Below are 26,864 nucleotides of genomic sequence, written 5' to 3'. Positions count from 1 at the left end.
GAGCGAACCATACTACGCACATATGTGCCCATTTCGTATGTATGTCCAGCAGGGCACCTGTCAAAGCATAAAGTCACAATACTGAGGGCCAGTCCTAACAGGCGCTTTTCTTTTCTTTTGTTTTCCTTCAACCAGTTGCGGTCACGCTATTGGCCGGATCATTTCATTAAATTAATCGCACGCCACAACGAATGCTACACAGAACCACTGTAATGCTTGGTAATTCTGCGAACTGGTCGAAATCCATTGGCTAAAGGAAGTACCAATCCACACCCAGTCCATATGCACACTACTAAAATTCCATGGACTCGATGCGGTGCAGTGGCACTTGCAGTACAATGAAAGTGTGGAATTAAATCCAAATACGAGCACATGCAGATCAAAACATTAGTTCTCTCAACATTACAAACCAGACGCAGTACCTTCTCCCGCCATTTTATGTGCACAACTCGGCCCTCCCCCGCCTCGACGCCCACGTGAAATTTGCGACAGTCGTTTGCTAGCATTTTACACTCTGTTTAGGAAACGGAGCACCACCGGACGGCAGAAGGGTACCCAGAGTTCAGCACCCAGAGTTCAGCTTTTTGAAATCAAATGCCTCCTTGGCATCGATCGTGAAATGGAGAGAAGCCGGGGAGGCTGCTCTCTAGTTCATGATCGATGATGAAGTGGCTTCCCCGAAATCCCTTTCCTGTGAACCACCCCGCCCTCGCTCCCTCCCCCCCGCCACCAACCCCCCTTCTATTTCCCCTTCCGGTGTTTCAGATGCGCTGTGACTATCTCCGTCCCCCCCAAAATCCCCACGTCCCCTCCTCCCCGCCACCCCTACCTCGCGCCCGACCACCACGCCCCATCACCATCTTCCTCACCTCCTCAGTACCGTGACCAACACACATCCTCCGACATGCTATTGTCCCCGCCACCGCGTCATCCTCCTAACATCGACACCGACACAGTCTCTCCCCGCACCCTCCATCCCTTCCATATCTTTCGTTTCATATCTCAATCCAGCCCAGTTTTGGTCATGCACATCGAGGGACCTCATTATAGCAACACGTCGTCCAGCTTTGCTTTTGTCGAGCTACAGGGAGTCAGACTGGGCCATGTGCATGCGCGAGGAGGCGTTGCTGTACCTTCCATGCTGCATGGATCTGCAGACCGTCCAGACTCTGTTCCATTTCCGAGGAGTGGAACTATGGGATGGCATTACAGTAAAAACTACAGCAATGTGCTTCCGATTTTAGTGAAGAACTCAATAAAAACGGGGCGAGGGAAAGGAAAAACGAGAGGAAAGTCCTTTGTTAGGACTGGCCCTGAGAAATAGGTCTACCAGTCTAGTTAAACAAAGAAAATAGTATGCAGATATTGCTTCCAATGTTCAAACCGACTGGCTCTTTCTTATTTATTTCCTTTCTTTTTCTTAAACCAACCATCGGTTTGCCATGTTTGAAACCCATTTCCAATCCGATTCGAATACGAAGCTTGTCACCTTTCGCGCGCAAGGGTTTTTTTTGTTTTAGTGTAATATGTAGTTCGCGTACAAATTACATGAGCACGCTAGGGCGCAATGCACTACATTTAAACACTAGTGTCGCTGACACTTCATGGCCGCAGAGTCCGTTGATAGGAGAAGGGAGTTTGCGGTGCAGTGAAAATAAATTGCTGATAACAGGCACGCCTGCGAGGCCCCGGATTGAATTCCCGCTCCGAACGAGGGTACCGAGCGAAATAAGCTGCTTAGCGAAGTGTAGTATTTCTCTCCTCCTGTATCAACCTCTTTCTATATCTTTCGCGAACCTCTCTCTTTCTTCTTGTCGTTTAAACCATAATCTTTGTTACCTTATTGCTGGCAGCTGGGGAGAGCACTTTCATGAAAGCGGAAGGCGAGGGTTCGTGTTTTTATTATAAATGCATGAACTTTGCAAATAATAGTCGTGTAATTACAAAGATAACAATACAAGTCAAAATTGGAGAAGGCGAGGACAGAGATATGTTTAAAACGTCGCCCACTTGGTTACTTGCTTTGCTACCAAAACACCCCGACTCTGATCATACAACTTGACAACTCTTAATCTCTGAAGTAACTTTTGCATAATATCGATAAAATGAAGCATCAATTTAGCGATGTGCAGGGATAATAAAATGCACAGAGTGAAATACGTTTGTTGAGTGGGTTTTGCAAAGCGGTTCTTAAGTTGGACACACCTGGGGTTGCAGGTTGGGTGGCTCTCAGGGTTAGTGAGTGGTTGATTTTGCCCCTTCCGCTTTCTCCGTCCGAACTCCGCGCATTTTATAGAAATAGTAACTGGAACTGAAAATAATACAGTACATGCTAGACTACCATAAACTATCCATTCATAATATAACTAGTCACCATACAATCACTTATGTCCATGCTTTTAATCTCCCCTGTAGTGCAGCGCACATCTACACCGCCAACGAGGGCATAACTCTGGCTGTAGAATACGCGACATAAGGCACAGTCACCACCAGGGTGTTCGAGTCCCTCTGTCCGAGTAACTTGAGGGATAACTCCTCTCCGCCCTGGGTTGGGTGAGAGACGGAAGCTATAGCGAGGGAGCACGTGGCGCGGACGCGACGCGCTAATTGAACCGATCCGGTGAGCTCGCGAAAAGGAAGTGGCTCACTGGCCGGTTACGCGCAGTGGTCCCGTGGTGTGTGAACGGGAGCGACCGGTAACGGGTTAGAAGCCGGCGCGCGCGATAGACAACCGAAACGGACGCACGTAGGCGCCAAAGGGACGCGGGCGAGCTTGCCCCATGTAGTACAACGGCGCGAAGGCAATCGCACTACCGCTGCCGCCCCGGAATACAGTATGATGGGCTGTAAGCGTGAGAAGAACTGTAAGGAGTTATGTTTACAGCACACGGCCGGTGCGGAGTACAGTTGTACCCCGCTGGTTACACGTGTAGGATCCGAACGGTAAGTAATTAGTAATTAGTAGTTAATGGCAGAAATCAGCCAATTTAGCACAGTAGCTGGTATACAGTAAGTAACAGCTACTGTAGCGGGACAGGTGTCCTGGCGTCCCACTTAGGGGTTAAGACCGGTGGCACCTGCCCCGTTCCAGTAAACGGGAGGCAGACTCGCCTCCCTTCCCTTTACGGCTTTTTGCTAGCTCCGTCCGGTTTTACCTCCAAGTCTCAGGCTTCTAACCCGTGACCGGCCGTCCGGATCTAACACCACCGACCTGCTGCGCATCACCGGCCACGTGAGCCTTCCCTCTTTTCGAGTCCTTCCGTACGGTTTGCGCTCGCGTGGGTTACCCAGCGGCGCGCGCTCCCTTACCTCTAACCCCCCTCGTTCCGAGTGGTCGGGACGAAGGTAGTTATACCACACCCCAGTTTACTGGTGGGGACGGGTGCCAGGTCTTAACCCCTCAGAGGGACGCCTCGGACACCTGTCCCAGTACAGTAGTACAGTACCTGCCGCCTAGTGCGTGCCGGGTACTGTACACAATTAAAAAGCTAGCGCCATAATTACTACTACCGCACGGACGCTACTACTACACGTGTGCACTACTGTACACACGTGTTGCTTACAGACAGGGAACCGCTACTATTAAGTCGATAATACCATGTAATTAGTTGATCACACCCAGATTTGGTCATTATCACCCAGGTGGATCCCGCTTCGAATAAACGGATCCCGCTTTGACCCGCATTCCCAAAAGGGTCATCGCAATCGCCTGAGGATGATAGTAGTTTTCAATGGCATTCCATTTTCGTCTAACTGACAAATGTAGATAGTGAAACTTGTAATAAAAAGTTGTAAGCCACGTCCTTGACCTCCAAGTGTACCAATCTTTGCCAACTGCTGGTAGATTGTTACTCGCTGACATGCTGTCAGGCTGTCGGTAGTTTACGGCGTGAACGAAATCAGCAGCAAACTTCTCAAACTATTCTGAAGAACGGGAACATTGCTCATGAGAGAAGCAACTCAAGAAGCAACTCAAGAAATCGCATGACCTATCGCTCAGTTCGCTCTTTCGCAATCGCCGGACTCCCCTGAATCTTGATTTTCCTAGAAAAATACTGACAGCTTTTCGCCGTCCGACCCTGCCTATGATTCCGCAAAATATCCCAATATCATCCCTCACTCACTCTCTCCCTCCACTCTCTCCCTCCCTCACTCCCTCACTCTCTCACTCTCTCCGTCCCTCCCTCCGTCCCTCCTTCCGTCCGTCCGTCCGTCCGTCCGTCCGTCCCTCCCTCCCTCTGTCCCTCCCTCCGTCCTTCCGTCTCCCTCCTGCCTCGGTGTGCCTCCCCGTCTCCTTGTCTCCCCGTCTCCTCGTCTCGCCGCCTCACTCCAGGTTCTGTTACCAAGCCCCGAACCTGCGGCCCCATCTCGTTGACCGCACCGCTCTTCTTCCCATCCCTACCCGCTGCCCGTTCCCTCCGGATGTCCCCGCAATGGCCTTCGTGACCCCCCTCGTGCCCATTGCAGTGAGCGCCGCGCTGCGCCCGCCAGCCCGCTCGTGCTTCCTGGGTGCGCCTCTTCAAGTGCCCTTGTGCGTGGTGCCACGCCGCGCGCAGCCCGCATGTGGCCGTGTCGCGCCGCGCTGCTCGAACATGGGCCTCTAGTTCCCGGACTGCGAGGTCGACGAGAAGCTGCACACCGGCGTCATCTACACCCGCTGAAACGCGGAGTTTGTCAGCGCCATGTTCAAAGACGTCAAGGATACGCTTTCCGACAACGGGCTCAAGGAGGGCAACGTTGTGCTCATGGAGGTTCCCGGCCCGTACGAGCTGCCCATTGCCGCGCGCCTGATGTACGCATCGCAGAAGGTCGACGCTGTCGTGTTCTTGGGCGTGTTCATGAAGGGCGCGACGGACCACTACGAGAACATCACCAGTGCTGTGACCAACTGGCTCGTGGACTTGCAGCTCACGCTGTCCACGCCTATCTTGTTTAGCGTCCTCACGTGCAGGGTTGAGGCGCAGGCGGAGGCGAGGAGCAGGGGGATTAGGTGTGTAGGGTCTACTGGAGAGTAATCACAATTTTTGTGCTTACCCTAACTGACGTCGAACTTCAGGGATGCGATGCTCTTACTACCAAAGGCATTACCGCGTACAGACTAAAGGGCACTGGGGCAGGTTGAATCTCAAATCATGTCGTGGCTTTTTATCGTGAATGACACCTCTGCACTGTGCGGAGATATCCCATATTTCGGCTTGGGGAGGGTAGGTAGGGTGATGGAGACGGGCATTTGCTGCAATAGGATGGAGGGATTGGGGTGAGGGTAGAAGAAGGCGGGAAAATGTTGGATTCAAGGCTGGAGGTCAGAGCTCCGGTCGAGCAAGTTGTCCGTGTCTTCATCTGAAAACCCCCAGAGATCCGACTCTTCCCTTTCGGAGATGCTATCGTCTGACCCAGCCAGGCTTTCGCCAACGGAGCTGAGGTGAAGACTGGAACCGGGGCTTCCTGACACGCCCGCGGAGAGTCGTGAAATCTGCTCCTTCTCCATCTCGGCCTCTACGTCCCACAACTCTATACGGTCCACTACCGAGGCTGCCAGCTGAATGCGTAGATTCCAATAGCAAAACATCAGCTTCCTTGCCTTCTCGTTCTTGAGTCTATTTCGCAGCTTGGTACCAATGCGCTTCATACCGCTGAAGCTCCTCTCGACCGCACATGAAGTCGGAGATGCAGAAAGGACACGCTGTGCAAACTGCTTGAATTCTAGGTCTCTGCAGAGGCAATTGGTCCAATATTGAAGCGGACGACCGATGTAGAACTTCAGAGCAGCATCATTCCCTGACAGGCGAATATTTCTCCAGCTATACTGCTCTACTGAATACGCGTTCATTAGCTTGGCCTCTTTATCCTTGGCGAGCAGCTCGTTCGGAAACATGGTTCTACAGTACTGCTGAATAACATTGCCAATTCTCCCGCGATAATCAAAAGTGCCAAACTTGGTAACGTCTGCGTTGGGGTCCAAGCAATGTGCCCCCCAATGAATGTCCTGTAACAACAGGACTTTTGTTGAAGCGCTCACTGGACCGTCTCTCTTCCTCCTGTACACATCTACTGTATAATATCTTGTTTCTTCCATTCGGCCAATCGCAGGTTCTCGATATCTGTCTCTAAATTCATAGTGAGGGGCAGGACGTCATTGATCCGAGCAGAGTCAGCTTCAAAATTTTCGTAGGTACCGTCGGAGAACTTGAAGGACAGAGTGTGCTTCCATTACCTCAGCGAAAAACGTCTTGCACATTATAGGAAGGACGAAGTCCTCCCCCCTTTTTTCCTTCGTGACGCTGGCACGTAGAAAAGGTTGTCTTGGAAATCTTTTTTTTGCTCGGGCGCAGTACTAATCACCTTCAGGAGAGCCGGGCGTGCACGAATAAAAGAGTTCAATACTCGTTCAGCGGATGCGAATCGCGTGGCGGACATTTGCTTCACCATTAACGCATTGCGATGCAGCGCTCGTACTTTGCGCATGTGCATTTCAAGTCGAGTCATTTGCTCAGAATTGGGAGAGCTTCCTCTCATCTCCCCCTCCTTACGACGCAAGCCCACGATCACCAGGCCATTGTACTCCTGTATACACTCAATTAGCCGGGCCTTCAGCTTCTTATGACTATGCACCATAGTGACGACATGCGAAACCTTATCAATGACGGTCGCCATCCAGCCAAGCTCTGACACGTTTTCAATAAGAAGATCGGCCACATGGCTCTGATCATTCACGCTAAAGCTTCCCTGGTTGCGGCTGGCAAACTGCTCCCTCGTGTTAATACATGACTTTGTATTCTCACTAGTGATAGCATACACCTTGTGACTAATTTTGTACGATACGAGCGTCTTCTCGACTATTTCTAAATAATCCGTAGCTCCCAACTTCTGTGACCCAGAGTATTCCGTCCCAATCATAAAAGAAAGTTTCTCTATTCCGTCCATTCCAGAGTCAACTTTTAACATAATGTTTATGACAGATTGTCTTGTGACATCCTCCCAACCATCAAACATCACTGTAGCAAACCCCCCCAGCTCAGAAGCTAGAGCTTCATGGATGCATCTTTTAACGTGCCCCTGTGTGTCGTCGTAGCAGTTGTTTAGGAGCTCGTCGCCAATTTTTTTGGCAGAAGGGAGGTGTTTCTCGATATCCGGATTGAGCAGGGCCAGCATCTCTCTCTCAGGACTCGTGAACTTCCCTGTAAGCTTCTCGAAAAACGGAAACGGACGAACCCGGAGCACAACGACCTTGATTATGGCTTTCATCAGCCGTTCCACCCCCTCCCGGTCCAGCACAAATGGTTTAACTACCACCTGGCTTAAGTCCGTGTGCTGGCGCTAACCTCCATTCCTTTCGCTGCTGTCTTTTTGGGGAGGTGGACCTGTGCTTTCGACGGCTCTGCCCGCGGAGAAGGATGAGTTCCTCAACGAATGTCGGCATGCGCGGGAATCTGTACTCGACGGAGCAACTGACAAAGCTGATCTTCTTGAGGTCACTGCCTGTACATTCTTGGCGTATGCGGAGCGTGCGAAGCTGGAAGCTTCCAGCAACTGCCGTCGCCCAATCTCTGGCATTGTGAAATGTGGCGGTTTTGTGACCCAGTAAATGCAGTACAAATTTGTGATGTTATCGCACAGGTATCTTTTTACCGCACAGTATGCAATGCCGAAACTTTGATTGAGCCGCCCCGCAGTGCCTGGAATATTTCCAACCAGCACCGCGAAGCTTGATCCCGAAGTGTATAACCTGAGAGCATCGCGGGCGCTGCTCTGTCGTCTCCGATGCTTGACTTCCCCCCGTATTTCCAACCTCACGTATCAATGAACCCCCGTCTCTGGCAGAATTTTCCAGTAACTCAGATTTGGCCACAAAATATACAGTTCCATGAAGCTCCTTGAGAATCAAGTTCTCCAACTCTCCGTCCATGGCTTCAACCCTACCGACGGATAAGGTCCCTTCCTCCATCATACCCTCTTGTGTGGGCTGCATCGGGAGAGCAGGTTGCACCTGTTGCGCTGTTGCGCTTCGCGGCACATCTAGATACTGGAACCTTCCGAATGACACTGCCATGGGTGGTACAACCTGATTTACGTTAGAAATTGAGATGGAAGTCAACATAACAGGCACGCCGTACACAGGAAACGATGCGCTCGAGGGATTCGAGCCTGCAAGTGCAGCGGATCCTTCCAATCCATGTCCTGCACTTGTTGACGGTGATGAGGGCATCAGAGAGTACGGTTGGCGAAGGAGGAAGAAATCTTCGAGATGCTCACAGATGTGAGCGTGGGGACAATAGTCGAGGTGGCCAGGTGGGGGCCAGGTGGGGGCAGTATTGTAGGCGGACGATAGAGCCGCAAAGGGCGGTGAGGAAGCCGTAGTGTACTATCTCCTTGTGAAGCGTAGCTCGACAACGCCGCCAAGTAATTACACAGGTGCGGGTTGAGGGACAGCGGTCACCAGCTGTAAAGTCAAAAGTGGTAACGCTGGAAGGGGGCGGGCAGCCAAGGGGTTAAAGCAGAGGCAAAGGGTTGGTGCGATGGATCTGGGAGCGAGGCTTGGCGAGGAAATTCTGCAAAGCAATAACACAGGTTTGGGTTGAGGGGCAGAGGTCACCAGGGGTGTAAGTCAAAACATGTAGAGCGAGCAACGAGCCGGCAGCTGAACGGCGACAGAGGCGGTGGTTGGTGCACTGGATCTGGGAGCGAGGCTTAGGGAGGAAATGTTGCCAAGCAGTAGCAAAGAGGTGAAGGTGAAAGGCTCTGATCAACCGCCGAACGGTAATAGCTGAGGCGGAGAGGTGTTGTCGCTGGATCTTGAAGGGAGGCGTGCGAGGAAGCGCTAATGAGCATTAGCTGGGAACTGTGAGTTGTTGATCGGTGTAACATAAACACCAACCTGACGTAGAGGGGTGTATGCTTTAGCTCGACGTAGACCCTTCGGAGGGGGAGAACACAGGGAGAACACACAGCTAACGAGACAGGGAAGCGGGCCCTGGTAGCGTGGTAGAGCGGGACGGTCGGGGACGAGCGTACGCGCGGGCCGATCCACGCCTCGACGCCCCGGAGCAGCGCTGGGTAACGTACCAGCGCTGACGGGCGGAGGCGGATCTAGGCTCGCTCGCGTACGCGTGTGTCCCCTACCCGCTTTGTCCCGTTTAACGCGCGCGAAGACCGATCGCGCGTGTTAGGTAAGCTGGAAGACGGACCTTGACGGTCGGTGGGTGACAAGTCCGTGCTTGTCCTCCTCCACCGCTGCCGGTCCGCGCCATATTTAATGTACATAATAACCTATCATAATAGTACAGTACCGATGTGCTGTAGCGACGTACTGTAGCGGTCGGTCGACACTGTAATACTGTCAGCCATCGGGCCTGACAGTACACGTGTGTGTGCGCTCTTGGGTCCCGCGCGTACACGTGTACACGTGCGCCCCCTGTACTTGGGGGTACACGTGGTGGTACTGTAGAGCATCGAGCCCTACAGTAACCGATCCGATTCTGAGTTGATCTAATCTAAAATAAAGCCCCAGGGGGGGTTATACTACATCGGTGGGCGGAGGCGGGCGAGCTGTAGAAGTAGGCGCAGGAGCGAGTGAGCGGAAAAGGGGAAGGGCTGATGGAAAAATGGGGGTGCGGCTCAATAGTGGAGGAATGTTTTTCCAGTTCGTCACTACCTCTACGACGTACCGACGGGAAATTAAATTCTTCAAATCTTTTCAAAATCTTTCCTGAAAGTGCAGTGCAGGGGCTCGTGTCAGGCTGACGATGTGCAAACGCAAACCTCCGTCAGTTTGCTTGCCATTCTGGCCGTCTGTGTCATGACGAATGTAATTGTGAACAAGAAATGCAGAGAAAGCATTTAGAAGCCGCCAAACCTTGCCTAGCTTTCTACACGTGTATCCTTGCTGGCGGCGCAACCTTGACACCGTACAGTTACGAATCCTGTGTGCAGAAGGCATCCGATTTGCACTTAGGTTTTGCACACAGCGGTTCGTGGCTTACAGACTACCGCACGGACGACACGGGTGCTAACGCGTACACGTAACACGCAACACGCGTAGACTACCGCTCGGACGACATGTGTGCTACTGTACACGTGCGCCACGCTACGGCCGGTCGGCACAAGCGCAGGCTCCCTACACGTGATTACACCCGCCCACGTGTGCACGGTGCACGGCCGCACGGTTAATAACCTCCCCGCGCGGGCGACGGTCGTTATACTACATAATTCAGGGGCGTCGACGCGATACAGTGGGTAGATCGCGGTGTACGCGAAGGGGTGCATTCCAGCGGGAGTGGGCTAGAAGGAGTAAACAACAAGAAGAACAAAGAAGAACGAAGAAGAAAGATAGCGTGGAAAGTAGAAAATAGGGGAAAAAGTAAAAGAAAAACAAGAAAAAGGATGACGACGAAGGGTGAAGGTACCAGACTTAGCCACCTAGATAGGAGCCGTAGAAAATCCTACCAGAGATGAGGTCCGATCACCTGATGCCTCTTTACTGTACAATAGCGCCTTTCGACACCAGACCTATATACGCCGAGCGCCGTGGTCGGCGCCGGTTACTAAATGGGTAATTAATAATTAATTATCGTCATTAGAGTTGCCACTTGGCATTAGACGCTAATTAGCGTAGAAACTTGTGGGCACCACATATGTACACGTGTCGTACACGTGTCGTACACGTATCATATACGTGTCATACGATTGTCATACACGTGGGGTACCGTCGCAAGTGTACGCGCACAGTACAAGTGTGGTATCATCCAAAGTGTACGCGTACACTTTGGATGAGCACACGTGTGACACACGTGTCAAAGGCGGGGAGCGCGGGCCCACGACGGCTGTGAGCAGGCGTACAGTAGAGGGGGGGCCCTAATTATGGAACGGCATGATAAAAAATATTGAAAAACTACTTAGGGTGCTCCATTTACGTCGTCGTGTTCTGGAGTTGTCCCTAGCTGAGCCACGAAGCGGTGGGTCGGAAGCCAGGATCCAACCAGGATGTCTAAAATCAAACGAGCAGCTCCGCGCACCACTTGTTGAGATCCCAACGACTTTGTGTATATGCATACAATTCGGGACATATATCATATCTGGCCCACAGAAAAATAAAATTTCTGCGGAAAATCATGCGAAGCATGTCATTGTGAAACAATGTGCACAACACTCCTTTACTTGTTAATGACGTTGCGCAGAGTTCGCAGACGAGCAACAGCCCGACGCTTCTCAAGCGAGCGCAATTGCCTCCTAAAGGACTCTATTGCAACAGTTGACGGCACTGCAGACCGTTTCATAACTTGAACAATAATTTTGATCACTAAATATCGTCAAATATATTGCGACACCTGAGATGATGGACTATGTTGATGAATAGCGATTTGATTTCTTCTGTAGTTCAAGGAATGTGACGATTTGCTACGACATGGTGGCACTCACTTCAGTAATATCCATATTTCTTAATATTAAACTATTATATTGTACCGGGCTCGATACAGTAGTGCTACATTTTCGAAATGTGAGCGTTTTTTTTAATTGCAGCTTTGTAATGTTTTCGATCTCTAACCCGATTGCTTCACCTTTTTTTCCCTAAAAGCTCTTCCCAAATATCATCGGAAGCTAACTCACCTACCTCTGTACAGAGGTATTTTCCCCGCGTCAAAACGAAAGGTAGTGAGACGTCCAACGACCCAGCCACTACCGTCGTGTTACGAAAACTTTTTGACCACGATACCTGCCCAAGGTCTTGACCCCTCTTCCAGTGCAAAGCTAACGCTTTACTTTTTTCGTGCCGAGTCCCAGTGTGGGCAAGGGAAATCTCTTCAGCTCCAGGCCGTGTTTGAAACGGTTGTCCAGAATATCCCACTCCCTGTTCCTTCTCAACAGGACGGGACAGAGCTGTACAGCCTCATACGGGGTGTTCGGAATTTGGGGTCCTGCGTCTGTGCAACTTGTGCCGATATATATGCTTGCCGTACCTTGGGAGTTCTTTTTGTTGACGCAGTACGTACCCAGCATTCTAAGTAGTTCTCGTTGAGTGCTCTCACTGCATTTCCTTACCATCTCCATCTTATCGGAAAGTGAATCAATTCCGACGTCGTCACACAATTCAGCGAAAGAGCTGTACAGTACTTGAAACTCAGTACTGAGTGGTGAGGGAAGTTGTGTATAGCTGAAGGGAGGGATTAATCGAATCAGTTGCGAGGAGGAATGCTTCGCATGTATATGGCGGGCTACAGATTCGAACTGCTTCAAGGTGCATTCTACGCGAACGCTGAGGGTTCCTTCTACGACACCGTCGCATCTCCCTGTCATAGTCTGTTCCCAAAACCCTGCAGAAGTCTTCGAGTTGTACTTCAATCCTCTCTGCATTTGGACCGCCAGCCGGTGTCGGAGACGCGACAAAACGCACCAGGCACTGTCACATGCGGAGGCATCGACGGGGGAGTACTGCATCTGCACAACTCGATCAGAAAGCGTCGCCAATTCTCTCTTCAATTTTTCAACTTCTACAGCCAGCGCAGCATGTCCCTGGCGAATCGAATTCACATTCCAATCCGTACGGCACGTAATCGCATTACTTATTGATGACGTGTGAGTAGTCCGATGTCCTTTATCCTTGCTTCCAGCATTCAAGACCCATTCTTTATCAGTTACGGCGGCGCTTTCATCATCTTCGTGATTCCTGCAGAATCTCCACCACAATGTCGGATTTGGGCTTTCGTCTTTGTCAGGGCCTCAGCTCTCATCTACACCATATTCATCTGGTGCACAGCGAAGCACGTTACCGTCTAGGAAGTCAACCGTCGATATTTGTTCTTCCCAATATTCCGTTGGCGTGTACAGGTTCGCGCCAGGCGCGAGAACATTTCCAGCGGTGGTGCCACAAATGTGCAAGACCTCGGCTATGCACCACTTGTGCGGCGCTCCAGGCTCTTGATCCAAACACTACAATACCTCTATCAAGTCGCTCCTCCTCGGGATGCAATATTTTCGTCCGGATCCCCTGGTTCTTGGAGTGTGTGACATCATATTCAGCTCTGCTATGCACGGATCAGGAGTAGCTATGTTACTCGTCGTTGCCGAAAAAATCAATGCCGCACCACCAGCTTACGGCCCAGTTGATGGGCATAAAATGGTACGCCGCAAAAACACGAATGGAAATTTGGCGCAAAGTGAACTCACTTTTGGTATTTTACTGACGAAAAGAGCAGCGCTGCCTTGAGATATGCGCATATAAAGCCCTTCAGACCATCCAGTTTGACATGGATGTGCTATTGATGACCACTGGAGGGGTGTCTCGTCGAAGCAAGCAAATCTGTAATCGATCCAAGTTTCGTGCAGTCAACCTCTCCTCTGTTTCTCACCGCATCCCAGTCTCATGTGTCGTCGAAAAATTCGACGCGGTACTGCGATTAGAATGACAGAGTAAAAGCAGGCAGCAGCAGACTCTAGGGCTCAGGTGCCCATTCGTAATAGATCATCTAGAACTTCCACTAATACGGCGAAAATGAAAATACGTGGTACTGAGTCTACTGCAAAGTCTGCCACAAGTTCGGATAGCCTCCGTACGGAGGTTGCTCGGAATCTGAAGGGGCATCAAATGGAAGTCAAATCATCAAGAGAGTCCGCCAATTCAATTGAAAGAGATAGTGAACCTCCTATCAAAGATCCCCTTGCTCCATATGATGGAAAGGGTAGAAGATTGGAAGATTTGACAACTATCCTGGAAACACCGGTGAGAAAATTGCAATCACGTGGATGGAAGCGTGCCCTCCGCCCAAGCTCTATTCACAGAACCGCCGGTACTGACAGTGATGTGACTGAAGATTCAGCTGATGTTTTACAGAAGCCTTCTAAGAAGCGCAAGACCACTAGCGCACCTCCCAGAGAGCAAAAAACTACTGCAAGACAACGTGGGGATGAAGCCAGAATGACAAGAGAACCTGCTGAGAATTCACCCCTTCCTCTTGGTCATGCCCAATTCTTGCATGGGGATAAAATGCAGGATCGTTCCAGTCGAAGGGGACCTCTTCTCTCTGTTGATAGAACGCCAGATAGCACTCCCGTTTTACAGAAGTTCCCAAAACAAACTCGTATTCTCCCATGGTCTCGAAAACGCAACGACAGTAGGGAAACTCACGAGGACATCGGTTTCGGTTCGGCAGAGCAGTCTGGGGATATAAGAGGGTTGGAAATGGTCACTATGTCGTCTGGCGTCACTTCGAAACTCTTCGAAGATCTCTTCAAAAAGTTTTCATGCAGTATCGATAGGATGCGCATGGAACATAAGGCGGATTTACGAAAAATGGAAAGCAGTTTGTCAACCGCCGTTAAATCGGGGATAACAAACATTGAAGGTATTCTTCAACTTATGGCCAGTTCTAGCATGAAGTCCGGAGCGTCAAGCAAGTCAAGAACGAAAACCTCGCTTACAGAATGGGAGCATAACCTCGATGCTCTCACTCCCAATGTGGACATAATATTCAATGCACTGGTTTTCTCGCCTGTAATTTGTTATAATGTTCCTTTGACGGTTGTTAAGGTGTACACCCATGGCAGTAGACAGGATGTGGATAGGGCTTCTGAGGCACTGCAGACTTTGTTGTTCAGTAGACAACCTGGTGAGAATAAATTTAAATTCGCCGATGGTGTGGGCAAGCTGCACAGCGATTTCAAGTTCACCGTCGTTCAAAACGCATTTTTCAACGTATGTGCGGACAGATTTCGTATGTTCAAGGCGGAAAACGTTGATGACTTGGATAGGTCTGCCCCATGTGGTAATGACTACGCAAATTACCGTGACCTTGCCGGTTCTAGCCAAACGGAAGGTGTCGGCGGAATGGCATGCAGGATTACTCGGCCATCTTGGTTGTCAGCTACATCGGTTACTCAGGAGCATATAACCGAAGCAAGAACTTTTCTTGAGAGAGCGAACCAGTCTCGCAGGGGCAGAATCAGGGATACACCCACGGCGTCTGATATTTCTATCCATGGAGCTGAGAGGGTTTACCGTCTCTTGAGTTCTCATCTCCATGGTGCTCGTGAAAATGTACGTTTGGTATTTTTTATCGGCCTGGGTGTCCTTCTAGTTTTTTGGAGCAATCATATCTCAGATGTTGATCAGCGCAAAACTGAAATGAGATTTGAGGACCAGGAATTCGAGTTGAACTTGAATGACGTCCCTACGACAACTGCATGTCCTCTCAATGCGGACGAGGGCACCACGAATGCAGCTGATGCTGCAAATATGGAGTTGCTAAATCAGATGTTTTCTTCCTGTACGGGCATGGTTCTCAGAGTTTCGCATGAGGTTTATGTGGTAGAAGGTAACGGAGTGCAACGAAAGCACAGCGGGGGGGAGAAGAGAACTCTTCACAGATTGACTAATTTCATTGATATCGCTGTTGATGTCTGTGTGGAGTTTTGCAGAGTTGGGAGTAGGGAGGTATTCCTCCGTGGGTATAGCTGCTCGTTGAGATGTGTCATGGTTGTAGCTACAACAAAATAAAGTTTATATAAGCTATAAAGTTTACCGGTAGACTTTACTCGGGAGTCTGTGCCCCGCACATGGCGAGGCGCTGGGAGCCCCCTTTTCAAAGGGGTCGCCCACTCGCTTATAACTGACAACCTATAACACATAAAATTACGAGGGGTCCGCCTGAGCGGCGGCCCCGATATTGGAGGGAGTCGCCCCAAGCCGCCAACTGGCCAAACTGGGGACGTCGGGCCACATTCCGTTCGCGACGGCGAGCGTTCTCCGGGAGCTCTACCCTAGCCCCGGCGTGCTCTCGTAGCAATTCACGTCGTCACGTTCCTACCGCACGCTTACGTCAGCCAGCCGTTCCGGCCCCAATTCAACTGAGTACGACTTGTCATACCAGTAGTCGTCCAGCGATTCACATACGTTGCATCTATACTCATTCCAGCTAGAGTCTCTCGCCTTCTTAAAGCAAGATCGTTGACTTGTCGCAATTCACGCCTGGCACAATCAGATCGAGCAGCAGCACACAATGATCGCTCAGCCGCCATTCGATCGCGGTTCTCTCGTGCAAGTCGTTCTCGTCGCTCCTTCACCTTAATTAAATGTAGAGCCTTAGAAGAGGTAAAAACACATCCCGCAGTTGTGCCCAGATATCCGCTACTAGTCAGAACAGAGTCCTCCCCCAATACTCTGCCTGATTTCTCGACGCTTTGCCTCGAAAGCCTCCAGTAACTGCTCTTGGGAAAAAATATTCTGAATATTCTGTCCAGACTCCGGCCTTGGAACTCACAAAAGTTTAGATGGGTCAAGTGGAAAATACCAGATCGCCCAAATGAAGCCTGTATATTATCTCTAGTAAAGCATTAATGATATGCCGCTCGTAAGATAGAACAAAAATCAAACACACTGTACTCCTTGCTTCCGACCCTGTCGACAGTGTCACAAAGGGCCTTGTTGATGGCCTTCTTGTAAAGTCTGAACATGACGACATCCAGCGGCTGGGGTTTTCCAGATGAGTGCGCGGGTAGCGCATAAACGACCACCCCATTCTTTTCAAAGAAATGTAGAACCTTAACGCTCATGTGAGATCTATATCCGTCATAAATTAACAAAACTTTCCATCCGTTAGCTGTGAGATCCCGTACGTGATTCACAAAACGTATAGCCCATTCGAAAAAATTGGTCGTGTCAACCCCGGCATTGTCGCGTCTGACTGTCACAAGTGCGCCGCGCGGCAACATGTCCGCAAAACTCTCGACCACGACGTTTCCGTCTTTAAGAACAGTCCGGTACGGAATTCCAGGACCTTTGAAGAAAGACAGCGTAGGCCCTGCATCACCATCAGCATTTATACACGGCATGATTGTCACCCGACCGAAGAATTTGAACTCCACGGTTTTCATGTCACCACATCCGCCACGACGCAGTAAATACCTACACTAGGGCTTTCCATCAACGTCTCGACCGGCGGTAGCACCATTTTCGTCCAAATTCCATATGCGTGCGCCGTCGAAGCAGTGCTCTTCAAAAAGCTTACTGAGGGTGGCGAAATGTGTGATGAGGATTTCGGCAGTACACGATAGAAATCTTTTCCCTTCTTGTCGAACCGATTTGGCAAATCTAATGTCTTGGATATGGCGGCGCTGAAATGACCTTAAAACGACCGACCAGGGCGACCGTTTGCAAACGGAAGCTTACTTTGCCGAGGATGTGGGAGGTGTTCCACAATAATGGAGATAGCTTCTGCCAAATGTATTCTATTCATGGGAACTCCCATGTCTGCATACTTGTTGACAAGGTCAACAGCCATTTTCTCCTCGAGTTCTGTGAGGACAGGAGGGCGCCCGACAGATCGAATGGGTGCGCTGGTCTTCTGTTGCTTGATGTGGCGGTGCAGTGTGGATAACGACACTTTTTGATTCGTAGCAGCTGCTCTCATGGGCTTGCCATCTTTCAAGACGAGGCAGATTGCCTTTTTAAGCTTTTGCTGATACCTTTTGGTTACCGCCATGCTATGGCAGAACGTAAGGACGGTACTGGAATGAGAGTGAGGGACTGGCAGAGGTCTCGCCACTCGCGAGTCAAAGTGTGGGCTGAGGTGGGAGGGGATATGATGGTGAAGGGAAGGCAGTATTTCCTTACGGAATTCGAATTTTGCAGGCTGCACGAATATGAAACTCGTGTGTCCACGAAAAGTCCCCTGCGAGTACGACGTGGAGATTTATTTTTAAATCTTATGAGCCACTTGGTAAATATTTGCATCACAGCAATGCTGACTTCGCTGTGTGCGAGGAAAAATCGGCGATTCAGGCAAATGTTCAAGAATTTTGAGCGTTCCCCTATTACAACCCCTGTCCCAAAATTGGCGCCCCTCCCTTTACAGAGTGTGAGCAGGCGTACAGTACAAAGTCACTGCACTACATCCCCAACCATCCTCTTTAATAGTACTGGATACTGTACTCCCTCCTCCTTTGAAAAGTCTTGCAGGTATGGCATAGATCTTATTGTGTGGTTTTATGCCATCCTGTGGTAACTTTCGCGGTGCGCTGACTCTTTGAAGGATCGATATGGTTTTACTTAGCGAGCAGAAAGGCTAATCCTTAAGTACTAGCTAGATTCGACGTGCTGTTGCCTACCGGGAACCGTTGCTATTGCGTGTCAGTACGTAGTGTGTTGCGTGTCAGCGTATCCGGTACAGTATCGCATTACCTGTCATTGGGGTGTCACTGAACTATTCTATTGCGTGTCGTCAGGTGTCACTGAACTATTGCTATTGCGTGTCACTGTACACGATAGGAATTATCCAAGTATTACCGAGTGGGCGCTTTCGGACTCAAGATGTAGCGGATTACAGTCCCCTCTTCAAAGCGCAAGTTCCGCCCTAGCCTTGGCGACAAGGTGTTGGGGTGTGTTCTTGCGTTGGAGGAGCCGGTGCAGCATTTTGCGGAACGTCTTTGTGGACGTGCTGCAGTGGCTCAGCGGAGTCTTGTGAGTTTGGAAGACCTTTCCACCTGACGATGACCTTGAGCCCGTCTGGGGTCTCGACGAGGGCCATGAGTCGGGAAACAGGCATTCCTGTTTCTGAGGAAATGATATGAGACAGGATGGCGCTCGAATCTAAGGACGAGTCGCTGTAGTATTTCAGGCGAGTACCATGAATATCCTCTAAAGTTCCGTTGCGCAGGTCGCCAATCTGGAAGACGTAGCCATTCAAAGCCTTGACGATCTGGCGCGGACCTCTCCAGCGGAAAGCAAGCTTTTCTCCCGCGAAGAATTCTTCCCGGGCGAGGAGAACGAAGTCGCCTTCGGAAAAATTGGCCGGCTGGCCGCGGGATGCAGCCAAGCGGGATCGTTCGCGGTTGGTGCGGACGGATGTGTCTACAGTAGGGTGTAGATCAGCGACGGAAGCTTGTAGAACCTTGATGTTGAGCAGTCTTTCCTGTTGCAGCAGCGTGAGAGTCATAGGCGTGACTGTAGTTGTGCGAAGAAAGGTCGTGATCGGCGGAGTCGGAATCAGGCCCGTGAAAGCTGTCACCGGGGCGATGTTTCCACGTGAGGGAGCTGCAGCACTGTTGAGCGCGCTTTGCACCAACGGCAAAATGTCAGGCCATTCGTTCAACTGCATCTGTAATTCAGATATCACAGCGCGGAAGGTTCGAAGAAGCTCCTTGCCAAGGCGTTCTACAGAACCGTTGCTCCATGGAGTGTACGGTAGCGTAAAATGATGAGCTGTTTTGAGTCCCTTTGCGACGCGCCTCATTGTTTCGTTTCGAAAATGCGTCGGCCCATCGGACATCAGGATTTTGGGAACTCCAAACGCAGCGCACCAGTCGATGATGGCTTGAGCGGCATTCTGGGCGGAGGTCCGCAAAAGCGAAGAACCATTTGTAGTCGGAGTGATCGTCTCGTAGCTTCAGGATGTACTTCGTTCCATCTGCGGCGAGCCCCATGTCAATGTAGTCGAATTGAAAGACGTCATTAGGGGCGCTGCCGTGGAAGGCAGAACCGAATGGCCGAGGAACTTTTCGTTCCCCTACAGTTGAAATGCAATTTATACAGGCTCGTACAAACGCGCGGATGTCGGATTTCATGGTGGACCAGAAAAAACTGGTCCGCATGGCTATCTCCGTCGCTGATTGACCTCGATGACCAGCTGGGCCAGTGTGTGCAATAATGCACAGACGGATCTGTATATTTGCAGCGGAGTCTGGAATCCATACGGCATTGCTACTGTTTTTCCAGACATTCTGAACAAGCGTGAGGTGAGGAGGGCGCTCTTGCTCGGCAGCAGATTGAATGTCCGCAATTGCCTGTATGCTCGGCCAGATGAATTCTGGTGCCGACGACGAGGGCAAGGCAGGAATTCGCACAAGCCGTCGAAAATTGCGCGGCGCGGACCAGCGTCCAAGAAGATCAGCCCAGACATTGTCTAGGCCCTTGATATGGAAGCATGTGTAATTGTACATGCTCAGATTCACTGCCCAGCGAAAAACCTTACGCAAAGTACGTTGCGATAGGTCTGCCACCACGGAGAGCGGATCAAAAAGAAATATCAAGTTGTTGTGGTCCGTATAGAGGTCGAAAACTTCGGGAGTAGCAACAATCCAATGCATGCGTCCTAGTGTAGCGAGCACGGCGAATGCCTCTTTTTCCATAGTAGCCCACCCAAGCTGGGTGGAGTCGAAGCTACCTGAGAGGAAGGCGTGTGGTTCGTGATTCTGATGCTTGTGGGGCTTGTCCAGGTCCTGGTACGGCACCTGGGTGACGATGCCTGACCAGACTTCATCAGAGGCATCCGTGTAGACACAGAGGCGCCTGAGCGGATCTCTGTGCGACAAGGTGACTTGCTTCGCGAGAGCCGCCTTGCTGGATTCAAAGGCGCTGACCTCGGGCACTCTCCAGCCTAAATTCTGCAACTTGACACGAGAAACAGCTTGTTTGGTGGTCTTCCCTGCGCGCTCGTAGACGCGTTGCTAAAATTTCTGCAGTGGTTGGACGACGTCGGTGAACTGCGGAATGCCCTTCTTCAGCCACTGGACGGCACACAGGAATTGCTGAAGATGCGCGCCTGTAGAGGGAGGCTCCATGTGTACGAGGCCGTCCAGCTGGCGTGGGTCGTAGCGGATTCCCTTCGCCGAAATTATCCGGCCGCACCAACGAATCTCCGTTGAGAAGAGCACACACTTCCCTGGGTGGAGCTTAATGTTAAATTCGCGGCAGAGAGTCAATAGATCACGTACCGTTTCAAATGGACCGCCAATGGTCCGATGATGGACCAAGAGGTCATCTAACCAGGAGATGATAAACTCGCCGAGAGTGAGAGGCATGATCTTCGCGAAGGCGGCCTGTAAGTGGGAAGTTGCATTGGTAGTTCCGTGTAAAACCCGGGTCGGAGAGAATATCCCATCTGGAGTGATGAAAGACTGGAGGGCTTGTGCTTCCTTGTCGAGCGCGAGCTGCCAGTAGCCATTTGAGAGATCGAACGTAGCAAAGTACTTGGAGGCGGAGAGCTTTGTGAGCTCGTGCTCCAAATTAGGCATCGGGTATTGATGCTTCACTGTGAAAGCATTAACAGGTCGTAAGTCCACGGTGAACCAGAAGGGAGCCGGGCCGGGTTTAGGGACTAATAACGGTGCGCAAGCCCACGACGAGGTTGGGTTTGAGTAGGCCATGCCGTGGTGAACCAGTTTTTGCACGAAATCCGCTAGAAACGCGCGTTGCTCTTGGGAATAGTTTCGAAGGCGTACTATGACAGGACGTGCAGTACTTACCAGGTCAATTCGGAGAGGCGCAATTCTAGCTGCGGGACCAGCAGAGAACGAACTTCGAATACGTCAAGGTCGGCATGGACGATGCTTTTCAACTCTTTCTTATTCTTATCGGGCAATCCGTTGTCAGATGCAGCGGTGAGCATGGAGCCCACTGCCTCCCGAATGTCCGCGTGTTGCGGCAAATCGACAGAGTCGAGCAACGACGGGTCCGGAAATGGGTCATGCTCATTGCGTGCAGTGTTGAAATTGACGCGGGGTCGGCTAGGGTCGAGGACTCGGGCAGCAGCTGAGAACTTCTCAGCTTCAAGCTATCATCTTGGACACGGTTCAAACGGGCCAACATAATTCTGCTGACGATTCCACCTCGAGGGTTGCTGGTAGGGTTACCGATGTGCGAACAGTCTGTGTTGTCGAGAGTAGCCCGGTTGTCCTCTAGCAGTGTCTTGGAATCGACCTGTAGATGATCCAACACTGGTAGGCCTATGAGGATGTCCTCACAGGCAAGTTCATCATCTGCAATCAAGAATGTGACATTGATCAAGGCGAGCTGGCCTGAGGACAAGTGCAGAATTGCCCGAGGCGAGGTCCAAGAGCGAGAGAAGGTGACCGTCTGTTTTCCTTCCTTGTAATCCGTTGCCTTCTTCAGCGCGACTTCTAATGTCACAGTTTCGATCGCAGCAATCTTACCAATTCCTTTCAGTGCAGCCTTCTCCACAATACGGGGAGAGATGATGGTATCGTCACTGCCATCATCGCAGCGTCCAATACAGCGCAAAGTGGCCTGGCCGTCGGACAAGGTTACGTCGCAAGATGGCTTACGCGGGTCTACAGTACGTCCATCGTCCTTGGTCGAGAGGCGTCCGGTGTGGCCGGAAGGTATACCAGAAGCAGGGTTTTTCTTCGGACCGCGGGTCGACTTCAAGGGACCATCAAGAGCTTTAATTGTCCGCAGTTCGTCAAAGAGTTTCTGTTTCTCCACCGCAGTGGAACTTCGGCAATCCTTGATGAGATCTTTGAGCCCTTTCTTCTTACACGGCTCATGAGGACAGTCTGGGGCTGTCTTACTGCCTTTGCGCTTTTCTTTTCCGTTTTCAGGGGTAGGCGCAGTATGGGGGGTAGTCTTCTCTGTAGTTTCGCCGCTTGCACTGCCACCGCCGCTCCGACTGGTCTTCGGTTTCCGATTTTTCCGTGGACTATTGTCCACCAGTTTGAAGGCCTCAGATAACTTAACGGCATGCGCAAAAAAGCCTGTGAAGTCTTTCTTAAAGCACTTATGAGAAAACTCCAGATCGGTTTCAAGGCGGTCGCGCAGCTTGTACGGAGGTACAGATTCGAGGACATGATATACAGCGACCTTAGCATGGTCTTTCTTGACGGAAGAAAGGCCATTGCGCCGTAGAATCGTAGCGTAGGAGACAAATAGTCCTTGCATCCGGGAGGTGGGGTCTCGATCATGCATGTTCATGGACAGATCTCTCTCCACAATGTGATCAAGTACAGCGAGCGTAGTGGTCTGAGGAGAGTCTTTACACTTCCTCTCTAGGAATAGTCGCAGTTGATCATCGGTGAGCGAGTCGTAGTCTTCAACGCCAGGGATAATACATAAGTCGATGGAAGACTCCAGGTGGTCTTGGTCTGCACAGAACTTGAGGCTGAGAGGGCGGATGGGTTCCGTCGTGATGGACTCAACGTCGACATGTTGCTGGGCACGAGCTATGAGCTCAGTGCTGTACCAGTTGTACAGCCTTAGAAACACCCGTATGCTCTCAGCGTCCAGAGTGGAGCCGAGGCGTGGATGGTTGACCGAGGTAGTAACAAACGAAGAACCATGCGGCGTGCTTGTCTGCTGGTCCTGTGCGCCTTCTTCCCCGGGAGACGACATCGGGAACGTCGGGTTCGGTGCCGGGGGTTCGCTCGGGTTGATCGACCTGCTTAGAGCAAGTTCTGGCCAGTGATCACTGTGGTAACTTTCGCGGTGCGCTGACTCTTTGAAGGATCGATATGGTTTTACTTAGCGAGCAGAAAGGCTAATCCTTAAGTACTAGCTAGATTCGACGTGCTGTTGCCTACCGGGAACCGTTGCTATTGCGTGTCAGTACGTAGTGTGTTGCGTGTCAGCGTATCCGGTACAGTATCGCATTACCTGTCATTGGGGTGTCACTGAACTATTCTATTGCGTGTCGTCAGGTGTCACTGAACTATTCTATTGCGTGTCGTCAGGTGTCACTGAACTATTCTATTGCGTGTCGTCAGGTGTCACTGAACTATTGCTATTGCGTGTCACTGTACACGATAGGAATTACCCAAGTATTACCGAGTGGGCGCTTTCGGACTCAAGATGTAGCGGATTACACATCCTTTTAAAGAAGATAGGAAGTACGTTTTAGAAGGAAATGTCCAGTTTGTTTATACAAAGTAAAACACAGAAGATAGAAGATATCCATACTGTGTGAGTCCTTTCTACATTAAAACCAACGATACGAGGACAAAAGTGAACCAAGATGTTGCTTGTGAAAATATAAGCAGAAGCACACTTTGAAACTCACGTGCATAAAACATAATTCAGAACCTTTTCCAAACGTATTCAACCGGATTTACAGCAGAAAACTACGGTATTCTCCTATTGTTGTTTCAATCGTTTATGTGACCTGAAGCATTTGCTACTCTAAATGGGCATTTTTCTACCTCCACTTCTTTCTACGCTCTTTTGACGGACAGGAATAAACATCTTGTGTTCGGAAAGCAGAGGAAGGACACCCCGATGAAAATGTTAAATTAGGAGGATTTTCAGAAACAAACGTGAAACTAAAATGGTAACATCTGATAAATGAATGCAAGAGGATCTGAAACCAATCGCAATCTTTAATCCTTGCAGCAAAATGGTTGTGTAGGTGAGGCAAATTCCTTCTGAAAGATATAAGCAGACAGTACTGCCGTTCCGTTGGAGATGACTTTTGGACTTGCACGTAAGGTACAAGATGTAAGGGGCCACCACTGTGAGAAACGAGAGGATCGAGACAAGGAACAGTATTTCAGCTACAAATCAAAGATTCCATGATCGGGGCATGAGACCTTTGAACGAAGAATTTCGCAGTGAAGCAAGAAGTAGAACAATTCTGAAACTTGCTAATCACATAATATGCAGAGTTCTTCAGATCTTTGTTCTTCAGAGGACCGGGATATAAGGGACCATGCTTTCACCATTTCGAGATGTAGATCAGGAAACGAAAATGTTAGAGTAGTACTCCACGTCACCCTCAATTTGAACCATGGGACGATCGTGTAAACGTTTTTCTAGATATTCTGCGCTATTTGCAGCAGACTGAGGAGTCCAGAGGGATTGTAGAGGGTTAGAAAAATAAGCTGGCGGTTGAAAAGTGAACCTTGTCGCCGTCAGGGCAGCTGGCCACGCGGCCCGAACTACTGTAACATTCATCCTCTTGATCAGCATATGGGTGAGATGACTAGATACGTTCCGTTGGTTGTGCTCTGCTTTGGCGTTCTACGCCCATTCAGTTATACGTAGTAAATGGTTGCGATTGTCCTGGAGTGCGCTCTCGATGGAAACAAACTGAACAGTCCGAGCAAGAATTGTGTTTTTTTTCTTTTCTTTTGCTGTAACGTTACAGTATTTGACCTCGTCACTACAGTACGTCGCTACAGTACTGATACGCTCTGAAAGTGAGGAGAAATTGTTGCGGCAAGTTTTAACAAAACTCGTGCTCGTATTTCGGGTGCGTCTTGTTACCACCTGAATGCGATCAGCCGCAAACCACCTCAGCAACGGTGAAGTACATTCAGACGTCGTGTGCATCAGCCGATGTTTGAAGTCGTCGACTTCGGGCAACCTTTTCAAACCGCTTGGGTGTGACTCTCGGGCCTCGCAATGTATCACGACTTAGACGTGAACGTGCCGCGGAGCGCGAGAAAGAAGACATTGGAAACTCTTTCTCGCATGGGTTATGACGTGATCGCATTCTCAACAGTCATTGCCGATGCGACATCGATAAACAACGATTTGCTTCCGTCCAAGCAGCCCTCTGGCGAAGGAGTTCTTCCGAGGAGACAGGGACAAGTGCGTTACGGAGGAATTTTGTCTTGGCGCAGGCGGGTTGCCATCAGTGAGGTTGGAGGAATTTTGCTTATCTCACATTGGGAGTTTTTGTCGTTTTTATTGCACAGGTGCACCAGCTTTCACGTCCCACGTTACGGAAGAAGGGTGTCACGGTTCTAGAGCGTGTCACTCTGGTCATTTCAGACGCAAGTCAGGTAAGCTTATTCGTTAATGGGACGAAGTCGGGGCGCATTTGTTCTTGTCAGCCGAGTATACATTTTCCGTCTTGAACGTCTGTTTTGGGTTGTCTAACGCGCGCGCGGTTTAATTTTTTTGCGCCCTGCCAGCTTGTACTATTGAGTTCTTCCTCCCTGAATGAGTTTGATCTTGTTGCGGTGCGGCCAACGACCGAGAAGCTTTTTCAACAATGTCTGCAGTTTGATTTTGACATCATCAGTTTGGCTCTGGATCGTCGTCAGGTGTTCCAAGTGAAGCGGCCGCAAATACACGTTGCTGCAGAGAAGGTATGGCTCTGGCGCGTCTCTGCAACTCTGATACCCGAGACGAATGCATGGCAGGCTTTCTAACATTTTGTGATGGGATGGTATTCACTCAGGGCATCGTCTTTGAAATTGCGTACGCAGCAGGGTTGAGAGATGTGAACAGCAGACGGTTCTTGATTGCGAATGCTGGAGCAATCTGTCGCGCGACCAGAGGGAAGCATTTGATCATGTCCAGTGGAGCGAGGAGTGAAATGGTAAGGCGTCTTTTTCTCTTTCTTTAAGCAACGCGTTCGCTGCCGCTCCGATCCAAGTACAGAACACTAATGGCTTCATGTGAATTCCCTGGTGACCTTCCCAAAAATAGGAGCTCCGCGGCCCTCAAGATATAATCAACCTGGGGATTCTATTTGACATTCCCCAGGAACACTCGCACAATGCCGTGAAGAAAGTGGCTGGCGAAGCCGTAGCGCATGGAAACATCCGGTCGCAGACGTACAAGGGTATTGTACGCGTCGAAAAGTTGGAGAAAGAGGAGACGGGTGCGGAACAAGTGGAAGAAATGGAATTATGAGCGGTTGGCGTTCTGAAATGATGCGACAACATAGCGTGTCCATGCGACAAGGGAAGTCTGGACAAATGTCGGGAAGAGCGAAACGGCGGGCAGGGGGATGCGGAGAGTTGGGCGTCGGAGATTTTCGTTTTGCAAAGCGCTTGCTTGGAGGGAATCGCTTTCAACTCGGTGACGATTCCCGCACGAAGAACTGTCGTCACAACGGGGCGCCACAGGCAGGGCGGGGGGTGGGTACGGGTCGCAGCGGGGCGCAGTTCGGAGGCTGGCGTTGGGATGCGCGGGATGCGTGCCCCATCCGCAGAGCTTCCGGAGCACAAGAAGGCATGGGCTGCGTGCGTTTGAGGAGAAGGCGTCCGAAGCGTTGCTTTCGAGGCGAGGGGTATTGGTGATGCGTGGAGTGTCCTATTGGGCTGGGGTCAACACCATGGACAGTTCGTGGACGGTGATCTGATGACGGTGTTTTCGTATGAGCGAGTTGTTGGACAGCCATTGCTGGACAGAGCAT

At 50.6% G+C, this 26,864-nt stretch overlaps 3 protein-coding genes across 3 annotated transcripts; 2 read left to right on the top strand and 1 right to left on the bottom strand.

Annotated features, from left to right (window-relative positions):
* The first annotated feature begins 1,024 nt into the window (after positions 1 to 1,024).
* CHC_T00004543001 (hypothetical protein) lies at positions 1,025 to 1,324 on the top strand. The gene has a single exon (XM_005715997.1). It carries the CDS (start codon positions 1,025 to 1,027, stop codon positions 1,322 to 1,324), a length of 300 nt encoding a protein of 99 aa, XP_005716054.1.
* Positions 1,325 to 25,516: 24,192 nt separating this feature from the next.
* CHC_T00004542001 (hypothetical protein) lies at positions 25,517 to 26,359 on the top strand. Its single transcript, XM_005715996.1, has 3 exons — positions 25,517 to 25,540; positions 25,743 to 26,042; positions 26,153 to 26,359. Exons 1-3 carry the CDS (start codon positions 25,517 to 25,519, stop codon positions 26,357 to 26,359), a joined length of 531 nt encoding a protein of 176 aa, XP_005716053.1.
* A 196-nt stretch (positions 26,360 to 26,555) lies between these two features.
* On the bottom strand, positions 26,556 to 26,864 carry CHC_T00004541001 (hypothetical protein). The gene has a single exon (XM_005715995.1). It carries the CDS (start codon positions 26,862 to 26,864, stop codon positions 26,556 to 26,558), a length of 309 nt encoding a protein of 102 aa, XP_005716052.1.

Source organism: Chondrus crispus, genomic scaffold, assembly GCF_000350225.1.
Source record: "Chondrus crispus Stackhouse genomic scaffold, scaffold_236, whole genome shotgun sequence".
Lineage (NCBI taxonomy): Eukaryota > Rhodophyta > Florideophyceae > Gigartinales > Gigartinaceae > Chondrus > Chondrus crispus.
Note: the sequence above shows the minus strand (reverse complement) of the source record. Positions and strands in the feature narration are given on the sequence as shown.

Bases quoted from the DNA above. Each gene is read 5' to 3' on its own strand.
- CHC_T00004542001 (XM_005715996.1), top strand. From the start codon at position 25,517: ATGGGACGAAGTCGGGGCGCATTT. The intron at 25,541-25,742 runs GTTCTTGTCAGC...TGACATCATCAG, and splicing joins GACGAAGTCGGGGCGCATTT to TTTGGCTCTGGATCGTCGTC. The intron at 26,043-26,152 runs GTAAGGCGTCTT...TCCCAAAAATAG, and splicing joins GTGGAGCGAGGAGTGAAATG to GAGCTCCGCGGCCCTCAAGA.
- CHC_T00004543001 (XM_005715997.1), top strand. From the start codon at position 1,025: ATGCACATCGAGGGACCTCATTATAGCAACACGTCGTCCAGCTTTGCT.
- CHC_T00004541001 (XM_005715995.1), bottom strand. From the start codon at position 26,864: ATGCTCTGTCCAGCAATGGCTGTCCAACAACTCGCTCATACGAAAACA.